General features: G+C 43.7%; 1 protein-coding gene across 1 annotated transcript in view; it reads right to left on the bottom strand.

The window, feature by feature from the left end:
• The window catches only part of CUBN (cubilin), a gene marked incomplete at its 5' end in the record, with an annotated part of 151,837 nt that overhangs the window by 13,608 nt on the left and 115,610 nt on the right, over positions 1-22,619 (bottom strand). Inside the window, 11 exons of the mRNA XM_082194061.1 lie at positions 3,164-3,381; positions 4,720-4,849; positions 9,456-9,653; positions 11,129-11,278; positions 12,516-12,675; positions 14,037-14,224; positions 15,227-15,452; positions 16,200-16,321; positions 16,743-16,892; positions 18,063-18,269; positions 21,335-21,506. Coding sequence (XP_082050187.1) covers positions 3,164-3,381; positions 4,720-4,849; positions 9,456-9,653; positions 11,129-11,278; positions 12,516-12,675; positions 14,037-14,224; positions 15,227-15,452; positions 16,200-16,321; positions 16,743-16,892; positions 18,063-18,269; positions 21,335-21,506 — 1,921 coding nt within the window. The remainder of the gene's footprint in view (positions 1-3,163; positions 3,382-4,719; positions 4,850-9,455; positions 9,654-11,128; positions 11,279-12,515; positions 12,676-14,036; positions 14,225-15,226; positions 15,453-16,199; positions 16,322-16,742; positions 16,893-18,062; positions 18,270-21,334; positions 21,507-22,619) is intronic.

The following is a 22,619-nucleotide window of genomic DNA, read 5'->3' on the forward strand; positions in this document are numbered from 1 at the left end:
GGGGGGGGGGAGGAAGCCAAGTCCCAGGAGCCTGACACCAAGCCACTGCCTTCCTACATTTCCCCCTTCTTTGGTTTGGATTTCCAAAGACCTTATCTTTCTCAGTGCATGCCTGGTAAGAGAAAATCTGGATTGAAGGAGGAGAAAGTATGGGAGCGAAGTGATCTGGAGGAAAATTCATATGGACAATGGATAATAAATGGAGGTATAGAAGCTTACCATCCACATTAAATGAGAGTATTGATGAGACCCTACTGATGCAGTGTCCCTAATAAAAAGAAGTTGTTTTGATTAAATTGCATGATGGTGTTTCTTCTCAATTTTTTTCTAATTAATTCCTATAGCTTCTTTTCATGTCAACAAAATGCTCATCAATAATAATAATAATAATCCAGAAAAGATGAAGTAGAGATAACCTTATTTTGGATGACATTTGTGCAAAAATCGTAAGTAACCATTGATGAAAAGGGGCAGGATTTTGAAGGAAGGAAATCAGGAATGTTTAGATTGCTCCAAATGAGTTTACCATTTGTGTTCACCTCCTTCCAAGATTTAATTAGGGCTACCCACAACATTAAGCAGAACACAGTAATCACATTAGCCAATCTCACTTCACTAACACAGCCAGGGTGGTGTACACTTGTTAAACATTAATGAAGAATTGTGTTTCACATTTGGCCTGTGGAAGCTGCACTAATACAACACCTCTTGGCCTTTCTGTTCTGGCGGATGAGATGGAGCTCCTTTCACAAGATTAATTTCCCATGAGCTTTTTGGCTTTATCTGATTTAGATCTGCCTTCATCACCAAAGTGCCCTGTTGATGTTCAGGACTGCCACACCCATCAGCCACAGTCAATGCAGTTCTGCTGGTTGGAGCTGATGGGCATTGTAGTCTGACGCATCTGGAGGGCACATGGTTGGTGAAGCCTGATCTAGATTTAAGCAGAGTTCTTTAGCCTACCTTTGAGGGAGGGAGAGAATCCAGAATCCAACCTTCCTCCAAGAGGAAGCAGCACTTTAATTTCACAATGACCTTGTAATACAGAGAAGGTGGCACTCCAGATATACTCATTATCCCTATATTCCTTTTAGATCAGTGCTTCTCAACCTGTGGGTCCCCAGATGTTGTTGGACTACAACTCCCATCATTCCTAGCCAGCATGACCAGTGGTCAGGGATGGTGGGAGTTGTAGTCCAACAACATCTGGGGACCCACAGGTTGAGAACCGCTGTTTTAGATGGTATCAAATGAAAAACAGCTGCCAGCTGTGGTGTGTGCATGTGTACAATGGCTGAGTGTTAAGGATATTTCTGCTACGTCACAAATGCTTTAGGACAAAGTGACAAAAAGTTAAGGGAGTTACTTCCGTCCACCCACCCATCCCACCCTGCAAAACCCCAATGAATTACCAAAAAGAAGAACAGGTAGTTAGCTATTTTCAGCGTATCACTGATCTATTCAACTGTCATAGGAAGGCTGAATTAAAGTCGGTATAATTAACATTAAAGGTAAAGGGACCCCTGACCATTAGGTCCAGTCGTGGCCGACTCTGGGGTTGTGGCGCTCATCTTGCTTATTGGGCAAGGGAGCCGGCGTACAGCTTCCGGGTCATGTGGCCAGCATGACTAAGCCGCTTCTGGCGAACCAGAGCAGCGCACGGAAATGCCGTTTACCTTCCCGCTGGAGTGGTACCTATTTATCTACTTGCACTTTGACGTGCTTTTGAACTGCTAGGTTGGCAGGAGCAGGGACCGAGCAACGGGAGCTCACTCTGTCGTGGGGATTCGAACCACCGACCTTCTGATCTGCAAGCCCTAGGCTCTGTGGTTCAACCCACAGCGCCATCCGCGTCCCTTAATTAACATTAGGAATAACCAATTATAATGTTTTTATAGCATGAAGCTTGAAATGAGGTGGGGACATGCTGAGTTTCTCAAGTGGGCTTGACCACTCCTGTCGGGGGTACCACCTCTGAGTGCTTCTCCACACAACAAAAGGCTTCCCTTCAAGGTAGAGAAACCTGCACATTAAGGAGAAATGTTCTGGCCCAATCCACTCCTGTGTGTGATTCACCCCCATAGGAAAACATTCATAAACAATCATCTGGTGCTCCCCTGCCCCCAGTGTGGGGCAGTTCACCCTACGAGCTCAGGATCCTACCACCTAATTCTGCTGCACGTGAAGGTAAGGCTGGACAGAATGACTAAAATTAAACCTTTATGCTTTATAGAATCATAGAATCATAGAATCATAGAGTTGGAAGAGACCACAAGGGCCATCGAGTCCAACCCCCTGCCAAGCAGGAAACACCATCAGAGCACTCCTGACATATGGTTGTCAAGCCTCTGCTTAAAGACCTCCAAGGTAGGAGACTCCACCACACTCCTTGGCAGCAAATTCCACTGTCGAACAGCTCTTACTGTCAGGAAGTTCTTCCTAATGTTTAGGTGGAATCTTCTTTCTTGTAGTTTGGATCCATTGCTCCGTGTCCGCTTCTCTGGAGCAGCAGAAAACAACCTTTCTCCCTCCTCTATGTGACATCCTTTTATATATTTGAACATGGCTATCATATCACCCCTTAACCTCCTCTTCTCCAGGCTAAACATGCCCAGCTCCCTTAGCCGTTCCTCATAAGGCATCGTTTCCAGGCCTTTGACCATTTTGGTTGCCCTCCTCTGGACACGTTCCAGTTTGTCAGTGTCCTTCTTGAATTGTGGTGCCCAGAACTGGACACAGTACTCCAGGTGTGGTCTGACCAGAGCAGAATACAGTGGCACTATTACTTCCCTTGATCTAGATGCTATACTCCTATTGATGCAGCCCAGAATTGCATTGGCTTTTTTAGCTGCCGCGTCACACTGTTGGCTCATGTCAAGTTTGTGGTCAACCAAGACTCCTAGATCCTTTTCACATGTACTGCTCTCAAGCCAGGTGTCACCCATCTTGTATTTGTGCCTCTCATTTTTACTCTCACTATGAGTATAAAAAAAGGGTACTTCAGGTCTACTAAGGTGCTAAGCATTCACGGATATGCCAGTCTAGGTTTGCACAAATGAAGCAACTAAAGAAAAGAAAACGTAGCAAAGATTTCCTATATGTAACTCATGCTATTTCATAGCAGCTGGCTTGCACTGAAGGTGCTGGGAGAATTCCCTTTTACCTAGTGTCTCTCTGAACGATGCTCTCCATCCATTGGCTGTTCCAGAGGAATCAGTCCTGAACAGCAGGAGCAAGTTGTTTGCGGAGCTCTTGATAGAAGGTGGGAGGGCCACACCGCAGAACGTGCCCAGGAGCGGAGCATATATGTTCAGGCCATCATAGACAGTAACAGAATCCTTGTGGCAAGATGAGGATGCTTCAAGGTGGAAGCTGTTGAACCTGTCAAGGGCATTTTTTACTAATAAGTGGAATTGTTTCAGTTCTGTTTTTCTTAAAATGCATTTGGGGATAAATAATAGTGGCCAACATGGCAACCTCTCATCAGCCCCAACCAGCATAGTCAATGGACTAGTAGTTTATTTCTTTACAGGAATATTTATATACTCTCAGCTCATTAAAAACAATCATGGGAGTATGCAAGAAAAATATGATTAAAGTATCATGAAACACAGAACAAATGAAGAACACTGAAACGTATCTACTCTTCAAAAACGTTTGGTGAAACAAAAATGTTTCCAGCGGGTGACTAAATATCAGATCGTAAGTGCCTATCTGATTTCAATAGGAAGAGCGTTCCACTTTGCTAGAAAGAATTATTGCAGAATCTGTCAAACTGGGTTTCTCTCGGTTCCTCATTTTTCCTATCTTAAGTTCAGTCCATATAATACACAGACACATAAAAAGAATGTATGTGTTTTCCTGTATATTTATCCTATTAAATATATTTGGGCCTAAAATATGCATTTTCTTCAAGCCATGTTCCCTATTGTATTGTATTTTGCATGTTCCTTTCACTTATATACAAAGATTGTGCACTTTTCGCTAATATTCACTTTTTGCACACACTTTTGGGTTGGCGATGTGCATTGCAGAAATTCACGGAAGTGCAAATTTCGAAGGTTCACTGTGTTTTGGTTTGCATATTGGTCTGGGATGTGCAAATTAGGTGGACACACATTAAAATGCAAGCCAAAATAAATTTCTTATCCATTCCTGTCCACAGCACCTGAAGAGTACCATATTGTCTACCCTGGTCTATTCAAACACTGAGGCATTCTGACTTTTCTTGGGTGTGTTTTTTTATGGGAAAGGTTCTGGACTGAAGAAAAAGCACTTAACGGTAGAACTACCATCACAATCCGATGTAAGGTTATTCAGAAATAAGTCCCACTGAACTCAATAGCACTGACTTACAAATAAAGTTGCATAAAATTGCAGTCCTACGTATACTTGGAAACAAATCACACTGGGTGCAGCTAAGCTATTTTGAAAGTAAACTTCCGTGGGATTGACTGCATACCTTTAAAGCACATTCTGGGAACTGTAGCTTGTTAAGGGTTGCTCTGTGAGAAGTGCACTACAGTGCCCAAAATTCTTTGAGGGAAAGAATGTACTCTGAATATGCTTTAAAGATATAGTGTGTGCACAGTCTTAGGTACCACAGCACTAACAATTCCCATGTTTGCTGTCACTATAGCAGTTTAAAACCAAACCAAACCAAACCTAGAGACCATGATTTTTTCATTATAAAATGAAAAGTGCTCTTGGCTTACATACTTGAGTGCCACTATCTTGTTGCTTCTGACAGTGATGTAGTACGAACAGTTCATGTTGTGATGGTACTCAGTAAATGAATGGGTAGGGCTCCTGACTGTACCCCGAGAGCTGTTGAATACGCCACCACAAGCTGCAGTGAAAGGCAAAAGATTATCATTACTGTCAAAGAACCTCTTTGCCATACATACTTTGGGTCTAGGGTTTCACTAAAATGCAGTAAGCGCTGGTCTATACATTCTAGTATATATATAATTTGTTACATGGTTAAAAACCAGCGTACTCCATTTAATACAACAAATACTAGTATGGATAAAGTAAAGTAAAGTAGAATGGTAAGTAAGCAAACTTGAAGACATAGTAAATTAAAAGAGAGATAAATGTTCTATGTAGACCTAAATAATAATAATAATAATAATAATAATAATAATAATAATAATAATAATAATAATAATAATTTATTTATACCCCACCCATCTGGCTGGGCTTCCCCAGCTACTCTGGGTGGCTCCCAACAGAATATTAAAAATGTGATAAAACACCAAATATTAAAAACTTCTCTAAACAAGGCTGCCTTCAGATGTCTTTTACAAATGCAAAGTGCTTTGAATCAAGCACCACATAAATACTGAGTATCTCAACACATTTTGACATACCCGCCACTGTTGAAAAGCCATCATGCAGCTCAGAAATGAATGGAAAGGATATAGTAGAAAGAATGACTGAAATATTTTGTAGGCTGCCACACAAACCTTTGAGACTACTGCTATAATCTCTCATTTTCCATCTTCTAGAAGTAACCTGGGCAGTTCCAAATTAGAACCTTTGAGCAGTCTTCTAAGCAATGGGGCAATAATCTGTGTATGAGCATCATGGTAATAGGGGCAGCGTAAAAGAAAATTGTCTATGGTGTCTATCTTTCCATCCTTACAGGGGAAGAGCCTTTTGACAATGGGGATTTTTCTGTAATAACCATCGAAAACTGCACATGGAAGGGCAGCACACTTTGCAGGTGTAAAGGCCCTCTATGTCCATGTACCTCTAATTGGGACAGGTAGGCAGCTGGTTTTACAATATATCTTGCATTAGCAGTGGATGAAAAAGGTGGTGCCATAGGCCAGTTGTAGGGAACCTTTGGTTCTGCAGATGTTACTGGACCACAGCTCCCATCATCCCTGGCCAATCGTCACGCTTGCTGAGGCTGATGGGAGTTGTAGTCCAGCAACTTCAAAAAGGCTAAAGGTGCTAAGGAACTGCAGGCAGGCAAGCGAAAGGCATTCCTCTCCGAAGAGGGAGAAGGCTGACTGACGGAGCAGGGCCAGAGCAAAGAAACCAAATGAGCTGCCAGGGAATTAAAAGCCCCCTTCTTTCACACCCAGAAAATAAATTATGCAAAAGGGATTATAGCTCTCTGCTCCTCCTCTGCCAGTCCTCAGGGAGGCAGTAAACTCCCCCCACCCCCCGCCGCCTTTTGGCAGGCATGTAACTTTAATGGGCTTATTTACAAGGGTGAACTAAAGTACAACAGAAGATGCAGATAAAACACAACAATTCATAAAAGTTGTTGTTGTTGTTGTTTAGTCGTTTAGTCGTGTCCGACTCTTCGTGACCCCCATGGACCAGAGCACGCCAGGGACTCCTGTCTTCCACTGCCTCCCACAGTTTGGTCAAATCATAAAGGTTACATTTTTAAAAAGAAAAGAGCAGCAGAAAGTGAGCACTTAGCCTGGAGGTTGAAGGCCTGCCTAAACAACAATGCCGTTGGGTAGGTGGCAAAATGCTTTCACTGGATCTCCTGGGACAGAGTTCCACAGAGTGGCTGCCCCAGTTCAAAAGAGGCCCTCTCCTGATGACCACAGAGGCTCACATGTGAGGAGACCGTTGGTTTCTTTAATTATTTGAGCCACTGTGATGGTTGTTTCCTGTGTCCCTGATTACTTCACTGGTGCATGGGAAAGGCTTTGCAATGCATTAAGTCCTTCAGTTGGATTCAGTAGGAGATCCCAACTTTTTGGAGGTGGAGTGTGAGTGAGTGGCTTTGTAACTGCTCCATGGCTCCCTCAGGGTGAAAGTTAATGCCCGCTTTAAGATCTACTGAAGAATTTGCAGCGGCAGAAGCCACAGTACATTCTTTTTTTTATTCTCCATAATGGATGCCATTGGGAGTCTAAGAGGTGGCTCAGTCTTTGTCCTCTGGTTCACAGCTCTCTGCAAAACCATCTGTGACCACCATTGTGCTCTGTTTTATAGTCTTCCATTTGGCAGTCAACCACTCTGGACTCTCTCTTGACAAATCGCCCAAACCCACTGCTGTCCAAGCTTCTAAAGGACTAGTCATCGCAGCAACCACTAGCATTGCAAAGCAAATTCTTTAACAGGCAATGAATGCCCAGGCTCCCATTCCTCATTTTCAGCTATGGTAGGGTGGCGTCTAGCGAGCGCTGCCCTTTGGACTGTTGACAAATAAGAGACAAAACCACAAGAGGTTTTAAAAAAGCAGTGCTTATGGTACGCAAGGAGAGAAAAGCTTCTCTCTTCTTCCCCCTTTTGTCTTTTGTGAAGGATGAAGCTAGAAGGAAACAGAATGTTCATGGCTAGAAGGTGTTTTGCATGGGCCAAAAAGCCAATAAAAAGCTACTAGTCATACTTCACAAATGTCAGGAGTCAAAGGTCAGGTGGCAGCAGCCAATTTGAGTGAGTTATGAAGGCCTCTTTCACAAGTAAATTAACATTGTCATCCTTCAATGGTATTCCGTCTAGCCAGTAGCTCTCAGGATGACTCATTTCCAACAATGATACTTGATTTCATGCTTTGAGGCAAATAGCTATTTCTCAAGGCTATGGCAAGGAGGGGAACATACTACCTGGTACAAAAAATGAGGTTCACATACTTGTTATCGGCATAAGGTTTGATTAAGTCTTTTAAAAAAAAGTTTTCCAATGTCAAGGTCTGTGAGGTAGCTGGGGCCTAGCTATTTTCTTTGTCTCAGAAGCCACTCTCATATCCAAAGGATGAGGGTTTAGTTTCTTCCCTGCCTAGAATATTTTATACTGGACTAGACACTTCCATTAGCTCAATCCCAGGGGCATTGGATAGTTTGTCTTTGAGAATATTGCACTATGTGATCTTTGCAAAGTAAATTCATATGTAATACAACTAAAGTGTTCTTAGGAGCTTCCTTATGAGACCCAAATGAGATTAAGGTACAGGAAGTTTTTAAAAAGAGCAAACAAGAATAATGCTTTATAGGATGCATAAAATTTACTAAAAATGTATTCCCTGTAAATGTGATGATTATGATAAAAATTTACAAGAACTCACTAAAAATGACTACAGATATATGCTGAATGTGTGCACATGGATTTCTCCATTCCGGATTCCACCATTTCAGTGGCAGAGGGGAAATTGTTTTGCAAACTGCTTGCTAGAATCCCATTCTGGCACTGAACCTTGAATCATGCAAATGTTAAAAACATGGCATTGCATTCAGGGTCATTTTGCTTCATTGCCAATGGGATATGCACAATGAAAAGAGATGGCCTTGAACTGTTTATTTGGCATTGGGCTAATCCTGAGCGTTTTATGACAATTATTTCTGAAAACTGGAGGAGTGCTTTGTGTGTGATATACCGTATTTTTTGCCCCATAGGACGCACCGGCCCATAGGACGCATCAAGTTTTTTTTTGGGGGGGAAATAAAGGGGGAAAAATTATTTACCCCCCCCAGGCGCTTGTGGGGATGGCAGCGGGGAGAAACGCTCTTCTCCCCGCCGCCCGCCTTGAGATCAGGTCCAGGGACAGCGGGGAGATGCGCTGCGCCTCCCAGCTGTCCCCGGAGCTTGCGGGGAGAAGCATTCTTCTCCCCGCCGCCCGCCTTCAGATCAGGTCCGGGGACAGCGGGAAGACGTGCTGCGCCTCCCCACTGTCCCCGGAGCTTGTGGGGCTGGCGGCGGGGTCTCCCCGCCGCCAGCCTCCAAACCACTTCGGGAGACAGCGGGATGGCGGCGTTCCGCCTCCCTCTGTCCCCCGACCTTGTGGGGCTGGCGCTGGGGCTCTCCTGAAGCCTGGAGAGCGAGAGGGGTCGGTGTACACACATTTCCCCTTCATTTTTGGAGGGGGGAAGTGCGTCCTACAGGGCAAAAAATACGGTATGTCACAGTTAACTCTGAAACCAAGGATGAAATCCTAAGCAAACTTACATGACGCTAAGCCACGGTGATTACAGAAGGGGGTTGCTTCGCAACAAGCGTTCATAGGGTGATATCCAATTAATGGGCTCCATTAGTGCAAGGACTTCTGTTTGAGCAATGGAACTTCTCCCTCTCTTCTCTCACATGCCCTCTAAATATGTTCCAGGGGTTACCCTAGCCTTATGGAGCAGATTTGTGAGAAGACCACAGGGCATTCGCATGAGGAGGAAAAGGTAGAAGTTCTATTGGGCAAGTGCATATTCTTGCACTGTCTGATGGGATGCATTAGTTGGATAGCATCCTTAGACTACAGATGCCCATATGGGTTACACGGATTACCCCTTGGTCCCAGTTCAAATTGGTCCCAGTTCAAAGCAGTGGTTCTGAAAATGGGCGAGGTTTTTCATTGGTTGGTGTCTTGTTTGTTTTTACAAATTTGGAGGAACCCAGAAAGTCAAGGGATAGTTAGGTCTTCTTCCAGGGCATCATTTCGTTGCCTGATGCAAAGAAACACATGTTGTTCCCACCAACAATGTGTTGCTACTCACGGATTGCAGCATAAGTAGCCAGAAATCCGACGCCAACAGTATGAGAATCTGTGTAGAAATTCAACAGTGTGGATCCAACGATGCTGATAGGATGAGGGATTTCATTGCCGCAAAACGTTTCTTCAGGGTAAGGGTCAGCTCTGTCCCCTCTGAAGACCTTCACTCCATCATAAGCACAATCTCCTAAGGCATTATGAGCTGCATGTCATAAAAAATTAGAACAGTTCATCAATATTTTGGGTAACTGTTTAACTACCCTCTAAGTACTTTTTTAAGCCAATTTACCCCATCATAGAAACCAGACTAGGACACTACTTGTGGAGCAGGAGCGGGAAACTTTTTCAGCCTAATGGGAAATCTTCAGGGGGGCAGCTGCCAAGGGTGGGTGGAGGCAGAGGAAAAAGTGAATGGGGTCAGAGGCAAAGGCAGGTAGCTCTTCTCCTTCATTTAATTTAAGGAAGAGAAAACCAAACACGGTATCAGAGGATAATTATATATATATATATATATAGAGAGAGAGAGAGAGAGAGAGTGTCCCATATATATTTCAAATTTCCTTTCTCTCACAACTGATCTCTTTTTCAAACTGCTTGGTTACAGGTTATTTTCTATATATGAAGAAACCCTAAAGTGGATCATGCTATAACTGAAAGGTGACATTCTTGCCTGCTGCAGGACTGCAGTTTTGTTTCTTGTTTTGTAGTAAACAAGAAGCTAGCCAAAAAGTAATAATCTGGAGTGGCACAAGCCAGCACAATGGTACAGTTGTTTCTGATTTCCAAAATACAAGCACATGCCAAGATGAGTGAATCATCTCTTAGGAATCATCTCCCACTCCTTGTGTGCTCGATTTCAACTAAATATTTGTGATACAGTGTGTTCTGTATCCTTCTGGTTAGAGTGAGCCGAGAACACTTTTGAGCTATAAGACATCCTTGCAAACACAGATAAAGAACGAAACCGTTTGTTTAGAGACAGCTGGTCTTGGAGGCCTCATAAAAGATAAATAGGAACACTAATCTTCTAAGTGACTCCTTTACTGTTCCTGTAATGCTTTACGGAAGTTACTACTTGCTGCTGAATTTTTTCCTACTTTATGGATGCTTCTGAAATCCTCTTCATCTAGAATTGTACCCCAGTTTTCATTTTCCACACTGCCTTAAACAATGTACCGTATTTTTCGCTCTAGACCATAAGACGCACCTAGTTTTTGGAGGAGGAAAACAAGGGGGGGGGGAATCTGAATCTCAGAAGCCAGAACAACAAGAGGGATCGCTGCACAGTGAAAGCAGCGATCCCTCTTGCTGTTCTGGCTTCTGGGATCGCTGTGCAGCCTGCATTCGCTCCATAAGACGGTCACACATTTCCCCTTACTTTTTATGAGGGAAAAAGTGAGTCTTATAGAGCAAAAAATAAGGTATATGTGAGTAGGGAAGTCTGATACATCAGTGTGGCAACTCCAGATCTGCCTACTCAATGTGAGGGCCAAGGACAGACATCTGGGCTGTGGGCTGTGCTGTGCTGCTGGGAAAGCACTGCAGCAAGTGCCCAAGATTTCCAGGAGCTGATACCTGCTCAGAATATGCCTTTAGACACATTCATTCTTCCCAGAGGGAACGTTTTCACAATTTGGTTTATACCAAGGTGAAAGGATTAACATTTCTGTCACTTACATTGCAAACCAAACGTTTGGAAACGTAGGATGACAATGGACTGTGGTTCCACATCTATGATATAATTGCAATTCATGTTGTTGTCGTATTGATGGGGAAAGTTAGGAGAGGCTATTCGACCTGACGGCGCAGTGAAGTTTGCTCCACACCCTGCATGTAAACAAAGAAACATAGTCTGCTGCCATTGAAAAAGTTCAAAATCAATTATCTCCATGTGATTTCTGGGTATAAGATCAAAATGGTAAGGACATGTAAAATACTTTCCACTTTTTGCAGCCTACAAAATGTCTCAGTGCATGCTCTGGAAAGGTATTAAAGTCAAACAAAAAATTAAAATATGTCAGTTTAGCTTTATTATTTATCCTCTACCCATCCAAAGGAATGCTTAAGTTGATTTACAAGCAATTAACGATTATTGCTAGTATTTTTTGAAAAATAGAACCAAGGCATTTGTGTCATGTTTCTCATTCCAGTACATCTAAGATCCTAGTTCCCACCTTCAAACCTCAGGTGGGGTCTCATGTGTCTGTATATTCCTCTACAGTCAAATAAGATAATTCCTGCATATAGACAACCAGCAAATGAGAAAGTGTGCAAAACCGGAACTGTTCTCCTTGAGACATTTAGTTGTCTGTGTGTAAATAATATTTTCTATAAAAGAGGATTTACTCTTGTGAGCCTCCACTTGCAAAGTGATGTGGCGTAGCTACAACTGAACTTATATCTCCACCCCACGCATACCCTGAGATATGGGTCCACTGTGCCATCAGTTTGCATCAGTGTATCAAGCCTATCAGATTTGGTTAGTATCCCAGCACACTGCCACAAATATGGAGCTTCTGTGGAGAAAGGGAGGTCCTTTACAGTATTCTTATCCTCTGCATTTGTGATGCCACTGTACTGACACAGTTTGAATTAACCTCCCAATAAACAGTGCCAACAATATAGAGGCCTACATCCTAATCAGTTTCCAGTCCAGGTATGCAAGCACCTAAGCTACACCTCCAATATAGATGACGCTTCATATGTAGATCATCACAGCAATTCCCGGATTCAGAATTATTAACCGCATTTTAGAATGAATCTACCTTCCAGGAAGGCTAAATATTGTGCTGCTGAATATAAAACTCTCAAAGGACTTATTTTAGCATATTTGTAATTTTGCTTTCTATTCTGTGCCTGGCATTTTATAGTACAATAGAGTTATTAGTAATTTTATCGCTATGGCTCTCTATTTTGTTTTGCTTGGATTTATTTTATATATTTTATGAAGTTTCTTTTTTCTAATACAAATACTTTATTTTATATATTTTACAAAGTTTCTTTTTTCTAATACTGACCATTGACCATAATAAAGAGGTTGATTGATATTGATTGATTTACTTACTGCTTATAAAAGATGCAGAAAAGCCACGTCCTGGGATGTCCTGTGACTGAAACACTACTGTCATCATATTTCCTGGCGCAACAATAGGTCCGGGAGCTGAATTTCCACACCCAACAGCTAATACCGCATCTTCCTGTTCATTATCACGTCCTCTCAACACCTGGGGGAAAGGGTTACTCTTTTTTGAATATCTAAATAAGGCTTCATGCGGATTTTCATTTTACACCAGCTCCAAACAGTTTATGGCAATCCTGGTTTCACCATACAGGCCAGCAAAACAGTAGGATGTTAGAGTCATACAGAAAGACAATGGGCATATAATAAAAACACCCATTCTCAGTTGTCACAAGGCCTTGACTGTAGCACCAGGTTTCAAAATGTGAATGGTGGTGGTGGTGGGGGGAAACAACTAGGAGGAAATCTTACAGACGGCACATTTCGCTTCAGCTCTTCAATGGCAGTGTTATGTCTCAAAGCTCAGTGTACTCGCTGGTACAGTACACAAGAGCTGTACTAGGCTTTTGGGAATATGAAGAGAACCTGGCTTCATATTCCCAAAGGCCTAGTACAGCTCTTGTGTGTTTGCAACAGCTTCCCTTTTCAAAAGGAAAGGCATCAAATCACTTTCTTTAATGGCACATTGAATGCTTCACCCAAAGAGCCACAGTAGGCAAATCCTTTCTGATTTCTGCACCCCCCACCAAGGATCTCTTGTGCACAAAGCATATTTCAGTTAACATCTTCAAACTCTATCCCATTCAGTAGGCTGAAACGTGAACTCTAAATTGGCCAAGGTATATTCCCATTGCTTCTATAAATATATGCCATCTTGGCCCTTTTTGAGCAGTAACCCAGCTGCTTATGTCTTCCTACACGATGATAAATTATGCCTGCCCTTTATGAACAAGTGGGAGTTGTGTGCTTTTGCACAGTCTGGGAACAACAACACACAACATCTGCCAAATTCTTTAGAAAACCATTAGGCTCTAAGGAATGCCAAAAATCCCCTTCTCTTCTAGTGTCTTCCAGAGAAGCAGATCTTTAACAGCCAAGGAAGTATACATTATTATTTTGTTATTCCTGAACATTTTCAGGTATTTGATGAAAGCAACGTTAAAGAAACAGGTTTTCTGATACAGAGTGTATATCAATTTATGTAAAAGCAGGCACAGATTGGGGTGTTTTTCTGTCATTATTTTTTGTATAAAATGCGAACAACTTGGCCTTGTTTTCCCAAAAAGACCCTTGCTTAGGGTCCAATTCTAAGCACCCTGGGAGGGCTGCCAAGGCACCATTGGATGTTGTGGACCTGCCTGTCCACCTCTGGACTGGGACATCTGTGGGAAGACAGGAAAATTCACCACAGAAGCCTCCTCAGCATGGAAGTGGGATGCTTTACAGAGTCAGTACTTCTACTTACCTGCAGCTCAATCCTTAGACCTGCTTCACCAGCCTAAAACTGCTTGGCTAGTGAACTATACTTACTATAGTCCATAATATTGACAAAACATATTTACTTACCTTCACATAACTGCTCTGACACTGCCCGTAGCTATCTGGAATCTGGAAATTCTCATTGAAGGTTATCTCCAAATGTTTGCTTTCATGGGTAATTATTGTCCACGAGCACCTAATGTTACTAGGAAAGTCCTGGGGCCAGTGGGGAGAATGGATGGTGCCATTTTCAGAATGAAGGATGCCCCCACATCCTGCAAAAATGACAGAGGGTTATAGAATGAGTCAAAAATGCATGCATGCATTTGGATAGAAGATCACATTGCACAATCTTTTCCTGGTGAAAAGGTATGGATTCATGGTCAGATGGCAGTGGCTTCTTCGGCTGACTGTTGGAGGTAGGACCATCACTCAGTGGCAGAGCGCATGCTTTTCATACAGTAAGTCTGAGCGTCGATCCCTGGCATTTCCAGGTGGAACTTTCTGAAACCTCGGAGAGCTGCTGCCATTTAATGCGGAATACAAAATTAGATGAACCAATGTTCCAAGGCAGCTCTCTACTTTCCCAACCATTTGTAACCAAAAACAGTCATGTATGACTTATGAAGCACACTCTGAAAAGTGTATTATTAATAAGTCCCTATATCAGAGTACAGTGGTACCTTGGGTTAAGTACTTAATTCGTTCCAGAGGTCCGTTCTTAACCTGAAACTGTTCTTAACCTGAAGCACCACTTTAGCTAATGGGGCCTCCTGCTGCCGCCGTGCTGCTGGAGCACGATTTCTGTTCTCATCCTGAAGCAAAGTTCTTAACCCGAGGTACTATTTCTGGGTTAGTGGAGTCTGTAACCTGAAGTGGATGTAACCCGAGGTACCACTGTATCTTTCTTGACTGTGTGCAGCGGTCTACTAACAGGCAATTCACAAAGAGTTTGCATGTATCAATTGCTTTCACTCAGCTCTCCCTGTCTCTGTGTCAAGATCTCAACAATAGCTTAAGGAGCATTTACCACACTGATGCAGATCATGAAAATGGGCCCTAAGACAATCAGGTGGAAGATGGAGCTATTTTTTTGCCCATGGTATACATGCATTTTATCTCTATCAAACTTCATTAAAATTGTTCTTTATTCCAGCAATGGAGACATTTCCCTGTCCACTGCCATATCCAGAGATGGAGTGGGGTGGGGAGTCCTACTTCACAACAGTCAATGCTATGCATTAGAAGGAAGGAATTTATAATGGTTTCCTGCTTACCTAAAGAGTCTGCAGTCCATGTTGCATAGAAACCATCTCCCTGCACTGAGTGGTCGGAATTGAAGTTTATTAATAACTGATTGGAGCCTGACTGAATGGTGCCTGGTGATGAAGTTCCACAGTATTGTCCAATGACAGGAGCACTCGGAGATCCACCATTCAGAATAGTGACCGAGTCCCATCTACAGGTCCTGTGATTTTCAATTTCAAAGTCCACAAAAGTAAGCTGTGGGAGAGCAATAAGAGATGACCGTGAACATAGAGTAGTATTTGCAAAAATGCATCAGAAACAGAGCTATCTCAGTCAGCTAAAAGCTCTAATACAAATAGCTTAATATGATAAAATAATCTATTTGTCCTCATTTTTACTCCAGCATAACAGACGTCATAATGTGCTCAGTTCACTTACTTGTCTTACTTTCTTTTTTATTTAGGAGGAAGTGCTAAATAGAACCAAGCCAAACACAACCCACCAACCTTTTATTGTAGCTTCCAAGGTGTTTAACAGCCTCCTGTTTTCCTAATCCCAGGCAAACGGAAAAAAATATAGAAATTTACTGAGCTGCAGGTATTTACTGGTGAGATGAATGCAGCTTAGTGTAGGGGAACCCAGGATTTTGGTGAACGCATCTGGAAACACATTGTTGTGCACACCAAAATGTACCCAATTTGGTGATGCTCAGCACTGCCCCTCCCCCCAAAACAGGTAAAACACCTACACTCCCCTCAAACAAATAAAACAGACAAAAAAAGCAGACAAACATTGCAAAAAACGAACAACAGTTCATTTAAAAAATATACAACAAATATTAGAAAGGTCAGAGGGTCTTGGAAGGAGTCAAGTGGGTGGTCTGAGGCATGATGACACCCATACTCTCAATTAGAGTACTTCATGTAAAAGTCACCTTGTTCTTATGGATAGAAAATGCATCCATTTATTTTATTATAAGCTGATGAGAAAAGTATTACTCACATTGATGGTATGTCCCTCTGGTGCTACCAAGAGCCAGGAGCAATGGCTAGAACTATTGTAAGGTGCTGGGTAGTTAGGGCTTGAGATAATTCCACTTTCACCTTCCATCACACCACCACAGGCTGAAATAAAATTTGAGATATTTGAAGAAGCTCTGTTCATTGGCTCATAGAAAATGCAGACATGCCAGTTCCTAGGTGGTTTCATTGGGTGAGGGGAACACACTTCACCTGCATTGTTTGCATTCACATATAACAAGAAGCCATTGCTTGTTTTAACCATATCTTTCAACAAGCCACAAGCCATTTCACAGATGAGCAAACATGGTATGTCCCTTTCCCCTAAACCTTGATTTGTTTTCCAGCTTGCCTTGTGCATTTGTACAGCGACAAACATTTGGGATGGGATGGCCAAACAAACCATGGTTAAGCAAGACTATTGGGTTCACGTCATGGTTTATTAATAGAAAACAGGTGTTTGCTTTGCACCTTCAGTACAACCTGTTAGAATCACCATACACAGTAAAAGTAACGTGAAACTTACCCAGAGATCCATAATGGATGAAGAATCCCTTGTCTGTATTTTGATCATTGCTCAAAAATTGTACCCAGGTCTGAGGAGCTGCTATTAGCAGTGGATGCTGAGGTGGGCTGTGGCCACATAGTCGGTATAAGAGCTCTCCATCAGAATCCCCTAAATAGAAACATGGTGCTATGAAATATCTAAAGCCAGCTAAACTTGACTCCCTTCAAAACAAGCAAAGACACAAAGTTGTTGCAGTACCTTGGCTTCTTGAACCCATGTCCCTATTATTAATTGACAACCATGGTTTAATCACAGTTTAAAAGTGTATGCACAACTGCACCATTTGGTCCCCTCTGGCTAGGGAAAACTGATATTTTGTTATAGTCCGATGAATAAAATGAAATACAAAATAAGAGAGGGTAAAAGGAGGCATTCCAAGGGCAGCTTGGGATCAACTGGACCCATAGCTGTCAACGTTTCCCTTTTTTAAAGGGAAATTCCCTTATTTCGAATAAGATTCCTCGCAAGAAAAGAGAAAAGTTGACAGCTATGACTGGACCTAATGCACTTCTATCCCTACAACACTTACCTTGAGGGGGGAGGAAATAGGAACAAAGCAGAATAAAGGAATAACAACAGGGAACACTCAAAATCCCACCACAGTCACCTTTCACCCTGCTGACAGGAGCCCAGTAGAACTTCGGATTTGACTGTTCATTCACCACAACTATTCTCCTGCTGCCCGTCATGAAATTCTACTCAATATTGATCTAGAGTAGATTTCAATGTATAGTTAGCAGAGTAACAACTTAAGCACATTGCAGGATTCCCAAAAAATAGACCAGCAGAGTTTTACTGCTACTGAAGGCAAATGAGCATAATGGTCACAAATCCAATATACTCAGGATTGGCACTGTCCACAAGAAATCCAGTTGCAGCAGACTTGACTTAAACTTACAATAACATAATAAGTCTAAACCTTAATACTAGGCATACTATGTACAGAACACCACACCAGAAGGAAGAGAGATGGAAGCAGAAAGTGAAACCCAGACTCCTTCTGACCCTACTTGTACAGTCAGCATGACCTTGACAGAAGAGGTAAGAAAACCAGTTTAAGCCAGATGTGCTCAGCTTCTCTGAAGCTGGACAAACATCATGAACCTTCTGCTTGTTTCACACAGAGAAGTTTTCAGAACCCTCTTGAATTAATTAGAATAGGAAAGATCTCTACACATCAGATCAATACTTTCTGCACTAAGAAATGCAAACTGACACCTGCTCCCCACTAGAATTGCTTTCTTATTTATTTACTGGTTACAGGCAGCTGTAACTTACCTCGCCGGATTTCTAAGTAGTCGTTCTGGCAATTGATGTGCTGCTCCAAGTGGAAATCTCCAAAGAGAAGATAAAGAGTTGTGATGGATGGTTGCGGATTTTGGATGACCCACTCACAGTTCAGGTTGTTTGCATAATTGCTGGTGCCATCATAACCGGGAGAAGTGAGATTCCCACCACCTGAACTGAGCAGATGGCTGCCACACACTGAAAAAAAAGACAACACCATTTGGAACAGTAAGGCAACATTTCATTATTTACCTATTTATTACATTCACAGCCCACCTTTCTTCCAAGGAGGTCAAGGTAGTGTACATGGTTCTGTCCTTCCCAACTTTTTCTCACAACAATCATATGAGATGAGTTAAGAGAAGAGACAATGACTAGCCAAAGATAATCTTCCACATTCCACTGTTGATATTGGTACTAAAGGTAAAGGTAAAGGGACCCCTGACCATTAGGTCCAGTCGTGACCCACTCTGGGGTTGCGGCGCTCATCTCGCTTTATTGGCTGAGGGAGCCGGTGTACAGCTTCCGGGTCATGTGGCCAGCATGACTAAGACGCTTCTGGCGAACCAGAGCAGTGCACGGAAACGCCGTTTACCTTCCCGTCGGAGCGGTTCCTATTTATCTACTTGCACTTTGACGTGCTTTCGAACTGCTAGGTTGGCAGGAGCTGGGACCGAGCAACGGGAGCTCACCCCATCAGGGGATTCGAACTGCTGACCTTCTGCTCGGCAAGTCCTAGGCTCTGTGGTTTAAGCCACAGCGCCACCTGCGTTCCAATATTCGTACTAGTCTACCACTGATTACCAGGCCGATATTCTTGGTACTGCTATTATTCCATAACTCTCAAAGCAGGCAACACATTTGGAAAAAAATAACATGGTAAAATCTCTTCTTCTAAAATGCTCTGAAGAGTTGATCATTCCATTGCCCAAACATACCAGAGAGGCATGGCAAATTCTGACATTATTTTGCCCTACTCTGCCCTTTAAAGACTGGATAAATGAAGCAGAGGCGAAACAGCTTGCTGTTGAAGCCGTCAGATTAAAGTCTATGTCACAGAAGTAGTGGCTTGGCAGAAGTAGTGGCAGGTAGCCAATGTGGTGCCCTTCTGCCGTTGCTGGATCCAACCCCCATCAGCACCAACCTGTAAGGTCAGAGGTCAACACTGATGGGAATTGTAGTCTGGCAACATGTCGCAGAAGTTGCATTGGCTACCACAGTATTAGAGATAGGGCTGATCGAAGACATTTCACTGCTTGAGGCTGAAAAGCAAATGAATCTTCACTGCAAAGTGCATAATATCCAAGGCTAGTTGTGTTATTTCGGTATCTGAGGCAGAAAATCCCATCAGTACCTGTCCTTGAGAATAAAAATGTTGTAATAATAAGTTAAATAACTAGAATTTGCCATTTTTCATGACATTCAAAATCAAGGATCCAAGATGGCCACTTCACTTTTTCTAACAATAGGGCAGGCCCTGATTAGACCAGTGTTTCCCAACCGGTGTTCCGCGGCACATTAGTGTGCTGCCGGAAGTTGCCTGGTGTGCTGTGGGAGGGAGGCGGGCGAGTCAGGCTAATCCTCCGACGAGCTCCACCTCCAGACCCATTGCTCAAATCCTTTAACCCAGGAAGGCAGGAGGGCGGGGAGGGGGGGAGAAAGAGAAAAAAGAAAGGGTGGAAAAAAAGAAGGGGAAGAGAAAATATTTTTTTAAAAAAAGGAAAGAGAGGGAAAAAAGCGAGGGATGGAGGAAGGGGAAGGGGGAAGAAGATGGGGGGTCTTTGTGTATAAACAGAAGGGGAGGACAATGAATAGGGGCGGGGCTTGGCAGGCAGCAGATAACTGGGGAGGGGGCGCGGCTGGCGGCGGCTCAAGGCAGGAAGGGAGGAGCTGCCTCGCGGAGAGTCTTGGGCTGCAGAGATTTCCCGTTCAGGAGCGCGGGAGGCCACGCCGTGGATGGGAATCTCCTCCTCCTCTTCCTCCTCCTCTTCCTCCTCCTCCTCCAGGAGAGAGGGTGGTCCGCCCCACCGAGTCGGGCCTGCTCAAGCGTGGGAGCCTATAGTTAGAGCTCAGCTCCTTTTCTTGCCTTCCCCGCCCCCCCACGGAGCACATTTTCCTTGCCCCCCCAACCCCCGCATGTAGAATAGAAGCCCTCCAGCCTCCACGGTGCACAAACTCTCCCCTCTGCAACGAAGCACTTTGTTGCATATCTTTGGTGAGGTTTTTAGGCAGTCTTGGTGCACCTTAAATCAGCGCTAATTGCGCCTGGACGCAGTATTTACTTCCGAGTAGGCCCCCTTCTCTCCCCCCCCCCCGTAGCACCTGACGTTGCTATTCGTATCATCAGGTTTGTTTGTTGATAATTTAATTGTTTTAAAAGCATCATGCTAAAGAGCTCTCTCCCACCCCCAGACCCTTGGGCAAAACAGAAACACACACATACACAAACACAGAGATTGAGCCCTGCAGGTTTTATGAAATGAATGGATTCTGAATGCCTGTTTCAGTGGCTTGTCCGCCTTAGGCTGCTGGGCCAGACACCTGTTACACGGTGCAGTCCGTAAGCTGTGAGCGCTGCTACCTGCCGCTGAGACCATGTAACGACAGTCTTGAAAGACCTACATTGGCTCCCAGTACCTTTCCGAGCACAATTCAAAGTGTTGGTGCTGACCTTTAAAGCCCTAAGCGGTTTCGGTCCAGTATACCTGAAGTAGCGTCTCCGCCACCATCGTTCAGCCCAGACACTGAGATCCAGTGCCAAGGGCCTTCTGGCAATTCCCTCACTGTGAAAAGTGAGGTTACAGGGAACCAGGCAGAGGGCCTTCTCGGTAGTGGCGCCCGCCCTGTGGAATGCCCTCCCATCAGACATCAAAGAGATAACCATTACCTTCTATGCTGTTACTATTTTTTATTTTATTTTTACATAAGTAAAAAGTGACCTTTCCCCATCTGGCATGCTGGTGTGCCTCGAGATTTTTTTCATGAAACAAGTGTGCCTTTGCCCAAAAAAGGTTGGGAAACACTGGATTAGACAACTCATTGCGCAGGTCAAAAATTATCAGAATCTTTCCTTTACTCCTCACCTCCAGTTCTCCTACTTGCATGTCAGAGATGCAAGCAGAGAACTGTAATACTGGAACTTCATATAAGTCAGTTTAAAGAGAAATACCATGTTATAAGAAAGCTGCTAAACAGACTTTAGATTAATTCTTTTTGTCAGTGTTAAGTTGCAAATACAAAACAACCCCCCCATGTTCTATTACCTGCTTCTTCATCAGAAGCATATGTAATTCTGAAGCTTGCCTCAAAACCATTGTGACTTTTGACCATAACGACGGTTATCTTGTTTCCAGAGGATTTCACCTGAGTCCCTGGAGCCACCAAACCACACAGCGTGGAGAGTCGAGGTGCGTTTTCACCGAAGCCATTGTGAACCTACTTGCCAAAATAGAGAATAACATTAACAAGCATACCTGTAAGAGGTATAGGTTGGTTGCTCGAGAGCAATCAGGCAATATGCTTCAATAGTCTGTTTTTAAGCTTTCTTATCAGTGATAAAAACCTTTGGAATGCAGAGCGCCTCTATTCCGTGTCTTGCTCATTCACCGGCAGAATCTGAGAGTGGGCGGTCCTTAAACCTTCCCCAGCAGAGAAATTTCTTGACGACAAGTCTGCACCTCCCCTCTCTGCGCGGAAGCCTACTGCGCAAGGAAGGCGTGGGTAACGGAGGACCTCTCTCCTTCCTGCTTTGCTCAGGCAAGGTGTCCTGGCACCGCCTCGCCTCCTCTGAGCCCTGCATCTCCTTTCCACTAAAGGCGTGGCTACTCTCCTCCGCTGAGGAGGTGCTGCTTCCCACGATCTCTGGGGGCTCTCTGTAATCCATCCGGTCTTTCCCCTCTCGCCCCTGAGCCGATGGCAGTTCCCTGACAATACCTTTAGAAAAGGCTTTCTTCTAAGTGTAGCATGACCATCAACATGCCTCAAACCCCGATTGACATTCTTGAACAAATGTGCTTTGAAACATGAAGGGGGGAGTCAGAAGCTGCCTTACACCGAGTCAGCCTATTGTTCCATCCGGCTCAGTATTGTCTTGACAAGGAGTGGCAGAGGCTTTTAGGAGACAGGGGTCTTTCCCAGGTCCACCTGGAGATGCTCAGGTCTGAACTGGGGACTTTGTATATACAAGACATGTGCATTGCCACAGAGTCCCTTTCCAAGCTCTTCAGTCAAGATTGCCAAATTATTGCAGTCAAGACATCACAGGGAGAAGGAGGTTGCACTCAGGACCAGATATTCCACCTCTTCTTCTGCTGCTGCTGCAGCCTGCCTAGCTGCCTTCCTTGTGCCCAAACCTTTGTATGATGTGGGACTTCGACAATGCACCAGTGGGCAAGCATGCTAGCAACACTGATCATAGCAACCTGTTGCAAAGCACGGAATTCATGCCGTGGAGGTATTAGGGATATCAGGGAGTGGATTAGGTTTGGTAAGCCCAGCTTCCCTGTGTTTTAAATGCATCTGTATTATTTGCACTGGAAATTGGTCTAT

Source organism: Podarcis vaucheri (genome assembly GCF_965113315.1).
Source record: "Podarcis vaucheri genome assembly, chromosome: 12".
NCBI classification, from domain to species: Eukaryota; Metazoa; Chordata; class Lepidosauria; order Squamata; family Lacertidae; genus Podarcis; species Podarcis vaucheri.